The sequence below is a fragment of the Sphaerodactylus townsendi genome, linkage group LG05 (assembly GCF_021028975.2).
Source record: "Sphaerodactylus townsendi isolate TG3544 linkage group LG05, MPM_Stown_v2.3, whole genome shotgun sequence".
In the NCBI taxonomy this organism is placed as follows: domain Eukaryota; kingdom Metazoa; phylum Chordata; class Lepidosauria; order Squamata; family Sphaerodactylidae; genus Sphaerodactylus; species Sphaerodactylus townsendi.
This window is the reverse complement of record NC_059429.1, coordinates 31,063,114-31,073,528: the sequence shown is the minus strand read 5'-3', so window position 1 is coordinate 31,073,528 and position 10,415 is coordinate 31,063,114. Positions and strand designations below refer to the sequence as shown.

Below are 10,415 nucleotides of genomic sequence, written 5' to 3'. Positions count from 1 at the left end.
TAGGCTAGTGGGGGCATGGCCCCGCCACTGAGCCCCCCTTAAAAATTTGTACCTACGTCCCTGCTGGAGATGATGCAAATATGGAGGGGCACTTAAGCCAGGGCTTCTGAATTAGACCCTTCCTGGATGCTCTAATTGCTAGATCAACTTTTCTAAAAAGACCAACAATGACAAAAAGACATAATGGGTTCAACTGTCTCTCCAGATATTATGGAATTCACACATAAACAATGACAAAATAAATTCACCACCAAAAATGCAAATTTGAGTTTGCTAAAAAAGAAAAAAGGTTGCAATCATACTGATGAAATTACCACATACAAACAGCCAAGGACACATCCTATTGTGTTATTTTTGCATGTTCAAGTGTGGAAAATCCATCCATTATGCTAAGCAAACATAAAAAGAGTGGAACTGACTTCTATAACAAATGAGCCCTTCACTGTGGGCACCAAACTGTTTAAAGGCTAATTGGCACAATCTGCATGTGTATCAATCTGATAATTACTCAGATTAATGATACTAATGCTCTCCTAGTCATTTATGAGCAATTGTTATAGTAGAGTGTGTACTCTTTCAATGTAAATGTGACCTACAGCCAGGAAAGGGCTTCTACATGCAGCAGAGCAACTGCATTATTATGCTACAATAGCTGGTTAAAGCCATAGGTCAGCACTTCAGTAATTGTGAAGTATAATTTGTTCCTAGTTTCGTTTACAACCCCTTTTAGCTGCACTCTCTGCAAACATTTCTTCTATAAAAAGGAGATGAATTTATTTTATTTATATTACTGTTACAAAGCCAGAAATAAAGTCTAGCAATAAAATCTCCTCTCATATTCCAGCTCAGAATTGGCTCCAGAAGGTGGCGCTGGGAACTGCATACTTTCCAACTGTCTTTACTTACCAGAAAAGTACCTATTTATGTTATCCGTCCCTGGTAAATCACTGGTCTCAAGTTTGGTTGCATTTCTGACTTTTAGGAACCCCTTGTGAGTATTAGCATCTTGGTTATTTTGCAGGGTTAACCCTCTTCCTCCTCTCAACTGCTAGAAGTTTGATTTCTCTTGGATACACTCTTTCTCAGCTCACATCAATGTAAATACATGGCTATGAACACTATGGTGACCTAAAATTTCATAGCCTACTTCCTTCTGTTGCCAATAAACCTCCATTTGGATGCTGGGTGTAGATCTTCCCTGAATGGTTCAGTGGGCCAGGAAACAAGATTTCCAAACATTTTCCTGAAACAAGGATCATGCCTAACTTAGGAGGTAACTTAGGAGCAGCAGTGGCGTAGGAGGTTAAGAGCTCGTGTATCTAATCTGGAGGAATCGGGTTTGATTCTCCGCTCTGCCACCTGAGCTGTGGAGGCATATCTGGGGAATTCAGATTAGCCTGTACACTCCCAGCTGGGTGACCTTGGGCTAGTCACAGCTTCTCGGAGCTCTTTCAGCCCCATCTACCTCACAGGGTGTTTGTTGTGAGGGGGGAAGGGCAAGGAGATTGTAAGCCCCTTTGAGTCTCCAACAGGAGAGAAAGGGGGGATATAAATCCAAACTCCTCCTCCTCCTCCTCCTCCTCCTCCTCCTCCTCTTCTTCTTCTTCTTCTTCTTCTTCTTCTTCTTCTTCTTCTTCTTCTTCTTCTTCTTCTTCTTCTTCTTCTTCTTCTTAGCAAGATGGTGCCCGCAGCGGGAGCTCAGCAGCTCCACTGGGTTTTAGGGTTTTTTAGACCTTTTGGGGCCCATTAGGTATAATAGTAATAGTTTATTTTTATTGTACCTGTATTGTAATTGGACAAAATATGACGACGTGGTTTGACTGACTTGCGGTGTTCCACAGCTCCTCTACACCTGGCATGGTCCTGACTTGTGCGGCTGACCAGAGGAGAACATATTGTTCATGCGGCTGACCAGAGGAGCCTTTAGAGTCCCACAAGTGAGCGGAGCCCTTTTGTGACATTTGAGCCTGTACTTCACAGGCGCTTGCTAAGCGTCTGTGACAAGCACCTGCAACGAGTGTTCGGATGGAGGAGTGAAGAGCATGGAGTGGGGTGGGGAGTGGCCAGTGGCAGGGGCTTCCCTTCCCTGCTCCAGGCGCCACCACCACAGGCAGGCCGATAGGCAAATGGCCGGACAAGTGGCCTGTATGGGCCAAATTGGGCTGAAGAATGGAGTGGGGAGAGGCCGGTGGGGGGGTTTCCCTTCCCCCACCACAGACGCTGTCTCCGCTGGCTGGCCAATAGGCAAACGGCTGGACAAGCAGCCTGTATGGGCCGAACTGGGTTGAAGAACGGAGTAGGGAGAGGCCGGTGGCAGGGACTTCCCCCGCATCTACAGCGCTGACAGCCGATAGACATCGGCTGGCTGGCAGCCGAACAGGTGGCCTACAAGGGCTGAATTGGGCTGACAAGTGAGGTGGGGAGAGGCCAGTGGCAGCTGACCAGAGGAGGGTCTTTCCTCCCCGTCTCAGGCGCTGGTCCCGTTTGCCTTGCCTAATTTCATCTGGCTGGCGACCCACTTTTGATCTTGGAGAGAGACAAGCAGTGGGGACCTTCTTCCTCGCTTTGAGGCTCATTTTGAAGCTTGCTTAATATCATTGGCTGCTGAACATCGCAACGTGCTCAGAGCTGGGAGAGGCCATTGTCAGGGACCTGCTTACTTGCTCTGAGGCTCACCAGGCAGCAGGCAATGAACCAACAACGTGACATGTGACTGCTAAGCCATGGTTGTGACTGGCCTGCGTGGTGGTGTGGGAGTCCGACAGGAGAGAGGAGGTGCCCAGTGAGTTGGGAAGGGTGATCAACTGGATGTGCATGGGACTGGTAACAGAAGCCCCTGTCTTCCAACCACTGAAGGATCCTTTTGGGGCCCAGAGTGGAGGTGCTGGTGGCAGCGACCTCCATGTTCCTCCATGTTCCTCCTTGGTAACATCAGCTCTAGTCATCAGCATCTTGCTGAGGAGCCAGTGGCAGAGATGGTGCTTGATGTATACTTTTTTATACTAACAGAACATAATTCTTACAGCTACCCTCCTCTTGACTTTTTGGACTTTTTGGAATAATTCTTTGACTGTACTCCACAAGTTGAGGCCTGGAGGATTATCTTCACTGGTACTGACTGTGGCCCATTGCATTTTGCATCTCCCATTGCATTTTGCACCATGCACTTGCATTTTACATCTAGCATGTTATATATATATTCCTCAAATTTTTATTGGTAGCCTAGGCTAATGTGATTGTAAATAGCTAGTTAGTGGAATTGTCATCCTGAGTATTTAATTAGGTTATCATATTGAGTATTTAATTAACAGGTAGTTAGGTTAAGTAGTTAATCCACACGGTTGCTAGTAGTGAGTGTAGCGAAAAGTTAGATGTTATTGAAATTAGTAGCTAGACAGCTTGCTTTTAACTGTTGGGTCGGGCTCTTTTGCCTTGGGCCATTGCTATGGGAGGGGATGGGGATGGAGGCGGCACTATGGGGCAGGGGATACCAGTACTATTGGGATGGGGTACATATGATGGTAGGCGGGGGCCAAAAAGATAGAAGGAGGGGGAGATATGATTATGCTTGCCCCCCTTCTGGCCTCCAACCTATCCTGAGGAATGAGGGCTATAGGGCTCAGGCATCCCCTGCTTCATCCTTGGTGTTGATCAATGCCAGGTCCAGATACCTGGCAGGTCTGTCCGGAAACCTGTGAGGTCTGTCCGGACACCTGGGAGGTTTGTCCGGACACCTGGAAAATCTGTCCGGACACCTGGGAGGTCTCTCTGGAAACCTGGTAGGTTTGTCCGGAAACCTGGGAAATTTGTCTGGACCCCTGGGAAGTTTGTCCGGAAACCTGGGAGGTCTCTCTGAAAACCTGGGAGGTATGTCCAGACACCTGGAAGGTTTGTCCGGACACCTGGGAGGTCTGTCCGGAAACCTGGGAGTTTTGTCCGGACACCTGGGAGGTATGTCCAGACACCTGGGAGGTTTGTCCGGAAACATGGGAGGTTTGTCCGGACACCTGGAAGGTTTGTCCGGACACCTGGGAGGTTTGTCCGGACAACTAGGTGATTTGTCCAGACACCTGAGAGGTACGTCCGGACACCTGGGAGGTCTTTCCGGACACCTGGAAAATCTCTCTGGAAACCTAGGAGGTTTGCCCGGACACCTGGGTGGTTTGTCCAGACACCTGGAAGGTCTGTCAGGAAACCTGGGTGGTTTGTCCAGACACCTGGAAGGTCTGTCAGGAAACCTGGGATGTCTCTCTGGAAACCTGGGAGGTTTGTCCGGACACCTGGGTGGTTTGTCTGGAAATCTGGGTGGTTTGTCCGGACACCTGGGTGGTTTGTCCGCACACCTGGGAAATTTGTCCAGACACCTGGGAAGTTTGTCCAGACACTGGGAGGTCTGCCCGGAAACCTGGGAGGTATGTCCGAACACCTAGGAGGTTTTTCCGGACACTTGGGTGTTTGTCCCGAAACGTTGGAGGTCAGTCCGGAAACCTGGGTAGTTTGTCCGGACAAATGGGAGGTCTGTCCGGAAACCTTGGAGGTCTGTCCGGAAATCTGGGTGGTTTGTCCAGAAACCTGGAAGTTTGTCCGGACACTTGGGTGGTTTGTACGGAAACTTTGCAGGTCTGTTCAGAAACCTGGGTAGTTTGTCCGGACACATGGGAGGTCTGTCTGGACACCTGGGAGGTTTGTCCAGACACCAGGGTGGTTTGTCCGAGCAGCTTGGAAACCTGTTCGGAAACCTGGGAGGTTTTTCCGGACACTTGAGTGGTTTGTCTGGACACCTTGGAGGTCTGTCCGGAAACCAGGGAGGTTTGTCCAGACAGCTGGGAAGGCTGTCCGGACACCTGGGAGGTCTGTCCGGACACCTGGCAGGTTTATTCGGACACCTGGGAGGTCTGTCTGGACACATGGGAGGTCTGTCCGGACACCTGGGAGGTCTGTCTGGACACATGGGAGGTCTGTCCCCACACCTGGTTGGTCTCTCCGGACACCTGGGTGATTTGTCAAGACATGGGATGTCTGTCCGAACACCTGGCAGGTTTGTCCGGACACCTGGCAGGTTTGTCCGGAAACCTGGGAGGTCTCTCTGTAAACTTGGGAGGTTTGTCCGGACACCTGGGAGGTTTGTCCAAACACCTGGAAGGTTTGTCCAGACACCTGGGAGGTTTGTACGGACACGTTGAATGTTTGTCGGGACACCTGGGAGGTTTGTCTGGACACCTGGGATGTCTGTCCGGACACCTGGGAGGTTTGTCCGAACACCTGGGTGGTTTGTCCGGACACCTGGGACACCTGGAAGGTTTGTCCGTTCTGGACACCTGGAAGTTTTGTCCGGAAACCGGGGATGTTCTTCCAGACCCTGGGAGTTTGTCCGGACACGTGGGTGGTTTGTCCGGACAGCTGGAATATTTGTCCGGACATTTGGGAGGTTTGTCCGGACACCTGGGTGGTTTGGCCGGACACCTTGGAGGTCTGTCCGGACACCTGGGAGGTTTGTCTAGACATCTGTGAGGTTCTTCCTGGGGGGGGGGGGGGTGGGGGGGGGGGGGGGTGGGGGGGGGGGGGGGTGGGGGGGGGGGGGGGTGGGGGGGGGGGGGGGTGGGGGGGGGGGGGGGTGGGGGGGGGGGGGGGTGGGGGGGGGGGGGGGTGGGGGGGGGGGGGGGTGGGGGGGGGGGGGGGTGGGGGGGGGGGGGGGTGGGGGGGGGGGGGGGTGGGGGGGGGGGGGGGTGGGGGGGGGGGGGGGTGGGGGGGGGGGGGGGTGGGGGGGGGGGGGGGTGGGGGGGGGGGGGGGTGGGGGGGGGGGGGGGTGGGGGGGGGGGGGGGTGGGGGGGGGGGGGGGTGGGGGGGGGGGGGGGTGGGGGGGGGGGGGGGTGGGGGGGGGGGGGGGTGGGGGGGGGGGGGGGTGGGGGGGGGGGGGGGTGGGGGGGGGGGGGGGTGGGGGGGGGGGGGGGTGGGGGGGGGGGGGGGTGGGGGGGGGGGGGGGTGGGGGGGGGGGGGGGTGGGGGGGGGGGGGGGTGGGGGGGGGGGGGGGTGGGGGGGGGGGGGGGTGGGGGGGGGGGGGGGTGGGGGGGGGGGGGGGTGGGGGGGGGGGGGGGTGGGGGGGGGGGGGGGTGGGGGGGGGGGGGGGTGGGGGGGGGGGGGGGTGGGGGGGGGGGGGGGTGGGGGGGGGGGGGGGTGGGGGGGGGGGGGGGTGGGGGGGGGGGGGGGTGGGGGGGGGGGGGGGTGGGGGGGGGGGGGGGTGGGGGGGGGGGGGGGTGGGGGGGGGGGGGGGTGGGGGGGGGGGGGGGTGGGGGGGGGGGGGGGTGGGGGGGGGGGGGGGTGGGGGGGGGGGGGGGTGGGGGGGGGGGGGGGTGGGGGGGGGGGGGGGTGGGGGGGGGGGGGGGTGGGGGGGGGGGGGGGTGGGGGGGGGGGGGGGTGGGGGGGGGGGGGGGTGGGGGGGGGGGGGGGTGGGGGGGGGGGGGGGTGGGGGGGGGGGGGGGTGGGGGGGGGGGGGGGTGGGGGGGGGGGGGGGTGGGGGGGGGGGGGGGTGGGGGGGGGGGGGGGTGGGGGGGGGGGGGGGTGGGGGGGGGGGGGGGTGGGGGGGGGGGGGGGTGGGGGGGGGGGGGGGTGGGGGGGGGGGGGGGTGGGGGGGGGGGGGGGTGGGGGGGGGGGGGGGTGGGGGGGGGGGGGGGTGGGGGGGGGGGGGGGTGGGGGGGGGGGGGGGTGGGGGGGGGGGGGGGTGGGGGGGGGGGGGGGTGGGGGGGGGGGGGGGTGGGGGGGGGGGGGGGTGGGGGGGGGGGGGGGTGGGGGGGGGGGGGGGTGGGGGGGGGGGGGGGTGGGGGGGGGGGGGGGTGGGGGGGGGGGGGGGTGGGGGGGGGGGGGGGTGGGGGGGGGGGGGGGTGGGGGGGGGGGGGGGTGGGGGGGGGGGGGGGTGGGGGGGGGGGGGGGTGGGGGGGGGGGGGGGTGGGGGGGGGGGGGGGTGGGGGGGGGGGGGGGTGGGGGGGGGGGGGGGTGGGGGGGGGGGGGGGTGGGGGGGGGGGGGGGTGGGGGGGGGGGGGGGTGGGGGGGGGGGGGGGTGGGGGGGGGGGGGGGTGGGGGGGGGGGGGGGTGGGGGGGGGGGGGGGTGGGGGGGGGGGGGGGTGGGGGGGGGGGGGGGTGGGGGGGGGGGGGGGTGGGGGGGGGGGGGGGTGGGGGGGGGGGGGGGTGGGGGGGGGGGGGGGTGGGGGGGGGGGGGGGTGGGGGGGGGGGGGGGTGGGGGGGGGGGGGGGTGGGGGGGGGGGGGGGTGGGGGGGGGGGGGGGTGGGGGGGGGGGGGGGTGGGGGGGGGGGGGGGTGGGGGGGGGGGGGGGTGGGGGGGGGGGGGGGTGGGGGGGGGGGGGGGTGGGGGGGGGGGGGGGTGGGGGGGGGGGGGGGTGGGGGGGGGGGGGGGTGGGGGGGGGGGGGGGTGGGGGGGGGGGGGGGTGGGGGGGGGGGGGGGTGGGGGGGGGGGGGGGTGGGGGGGGGGGGGGGTGGGGGGGGGGGGGGGTGGGGGGGGGGGGGGGTGGGGGGGGGGGGGGGTGGGGGGGGGGGGGGGTGGGGGGGGGGGGGGGTGGGGGGGGGGGGGGGTGGGGGGGGGGGGGGGTGGGGGGGGGGGGGGGTGGGGGGGGGGGGGGGTGGGGGGGGGGGGGGGTGGGGGGGGGGGGGGGTGGGGGGGGGGGGGGGTGGGGGGGGGGGGGGGTGGGGGGGGGGGGGGGTGGGGGGGGGGGGGGGTGGGGGGGGGGGGGGGTGGGGGGGGGGGGGGGTGGGGGGGGGGGGGGGTGGGGGGGGGGGGGGGTGGGGGGGGGGGGGGGTGGGGGGGGGGGGGGGTGGGGGGGGGGGGGGGTGGGGGGGGGGGGGGGTGGGGGGGGGGGGGGGTGGGGGGGGGGGGGGGTGGGGGGGGGGGGGGGTGGGGGGGGGGGGGGGTGGGGGGGGGGGGGGGTGGGGGGGGGGGGGGGTGGGGGGGGGGGGGGGTGGGGGGGGGGGGGGGTGGGGGGGGGGGGGGGTGGGGGGGGGGGGGGGTGGGGGGGGGGGGGGGTGGGGGGGGGGGGGGGTGGGGGGGGGGGGGGGTGGGGGGGGGGGGGGGTGGGGGGGGGGGGGGGTGGGGGGGGGGGGGGGTGGGGGGGGGGGGGGGTGGGGGGGGGGGGGGGTGGGGGGGGGGGGGGGTGGGGGGGGGGGGGGGTGGGGGGGGGGGGGGGTGGGGGGGGGGGGGGGTGGGGGGGGGGGGGGGTGGGGGGGGGGGGGGGTGGGGGGGGGGGGGGGTGGGGGGGGGGGGGGGTGGGGGGGGGGGGGGGTGGGGGGGGGGGGGGGTGGGGGGGGGGGGGGGTGGGGGGGGGGGGGGGTGGGGGGGGGGGGGGGTGGGGGGGGGGGGGGGTGGGGGGGGGGGGGGGTGGGGGGGGGGGGGGGTGGGGGGGGGGGGGGGTGGGGGGGGGGGGGGGTGGGGGGGGGGGGGGGTGGGGGGGGGGGGGGGTGGGGGGGGGGGGGGGTGGGGGGGGGGGGGGGTGGGGGGGGGGGGGGGTGGGGGGGGCTGTCCGGAAACCTTGGAGGTTTGCCCGGACACATGGGAGGTCTGTCCGGAAACCTGGGAGGTTTGTCCGGACACATGGGAGGTCTGTCCGGACACCTGGGACGTTTGTCCGGAAACCTGGGAGGTTTGTCCAGACATCTGCGAGGTTCTTCCAGACACTGGGAGTTTGTGCGGACACGTGGGTGGTTTGTCTGGACATCTGGAATATTTGTCCGGACACCTGGCAGGTTTGTCCGGACACCTGGGTGGTTTGGAGGTCTGTCCGGAAACCTTGGAGGTCTGTCCGGAAACCTGGGTGGTTTGTTCAGAAACCTGGAAGGTTTGTCCAGACACTTGAGTGGTTTGTCTGGATACCTTGGAGGTCTGTCCGGAAACCAGGGAAGTTTGTCCGGAAAGCTGGGAAGGCTGTCCGGACACCTGGGAGGTCTGTCCGGACACCTGGGAGGTTTATTAGGACACCTGGGAGGTCTTTCCAGACACCTGGGAAGGCTGTGCGGACACTTGGGAGGTCTGTCCGGACACCTGGGAGATTTATCCGGACACTTGAGTGGTTTGTCCGAACACCTGGGAGGTCTGTCGGGACATCTGGGAGGTTCTTCCAGACACTTGGAGTTTGTCCGGACATGTGGGTGGTTTGTCCAGACAGCTGGAATATTTGTCCAGACACCTGGGAGGTCTGTCCGGACACATGGAAGGTCTGTCCGGAAACTTGGGAGGTTTGTCCGGAAACATGGGAGGTCTGTCTGGACACCTGGGAGGTTTGTCCGGACACCTGGGAGGTTTGTCCAGACATCTGTGAGGTTCTTCCAGACACTGGGAGTTTGTCTGGACACGTGGGTGGTTTGTCGGGACAGCTGGAATATTTGTCCGGACACCTGGGAGGTTTTACCGGACACCTTGGAGGTCTGTCCGGAAACCTGGGTGGTTTGTCCAAACACCTTGGAGGTTTGTCCGGACATCTGGGTGGTTTGTCCGGACACCTTGTAGGTCTGTCCGGAAACCTGGGTGGTTTGTTCGGAAACCTGGAAGGTTTTTCCAGACACCTCCTAGGTCTGTCCAGACACCTGGGAGGTTTGTCCAGACACCTTGGAGGTTCTTCCAGACACTGGGAGTTTGTCCGGACACGTGGGTGGTTTGTCCGGACACCTCGGATTTTTGCCGGACACCTTGGGAGGTCTGTCCGGACACATGGGAGGTCTGTCCCGACATCTTGTAGGTCTGTCCGGAAACCTTGGAGGTCTGTCCGGAAACCTTGGAAACCTGGGATGTTTGTCCGGACCCCTGGGAGGTTTGTCCGGACATCTGGGTGGTTTGACCGGACACCTTGGAGGTCTGTCCGGAAACCTGGGTGGTTTGTTCGGAAACCTGGAAGGTTTGTCCAGACACCTCGGAGGTCTGTCCGGAGACCTGGGAAGTTTTTCCGGACACCTGGGAAGTTTGTCCAGACATCTTTGAGGTTCTTCTAGACACTGGGAGTTTGTCCAGACACGTGGGTGGTTTGTCCGGACAGCTGGAATTTTTGTCCGGACACCTGTCCGGAAAGCTGGAATATTTTTCCGGACACCAGACACCTGGGAGGTTTGTCCGGACACCTGGGTGGTTTGTCTGGACACCTTGGAAGTCTGTCCGGAAACCTGGCAGGTTTGTCGAGACACCTGGGAGGTTTGTCCAGAAACCTGGGAGGTCTCTCTGAAAACTTGGGAGGTTTGTCCGGACACCTGGGAGGTTTGTCCAAACACCTGGAAGGTTTGTCCAGACACCTGGGAGGTTTGTACGGACACCTTGAATTTTTGTCTGGACAGCTGGAATATTTTTCCGGACACCTGGGAGGTTTGTCCGTACACCCGGGAGGTTTATCCGGACACTTGTGTGGTTTCTCCGGACACCTGGGAGGT

At 63.5% G+C, this 10,415-nt stretch overlaps 1 protein-coding gene across 1 annotated transcript; it reads right to left on the bottom strand.

Moving 5' to 3' along the window:
• Positions 1-5,783: 5,783 nt before the first annotated feature.
• Positions 5,784-8,111, bottom strand: LOC125433327 (basic proline-rich protein-like; the record flags this gene model as incomplete). Its single annotated transcript, XM_048497829.1, has 2 exons — positions 5,784-6,407; positions 6,960-8,111. Coding segments are annotated over 2 exons (1,776 nt in total), but the record flags the coding sequence as incomplete, so codon positions are not given.
• Positions 8,112-10,415: the final 2,304 nt, after the last annotated feature.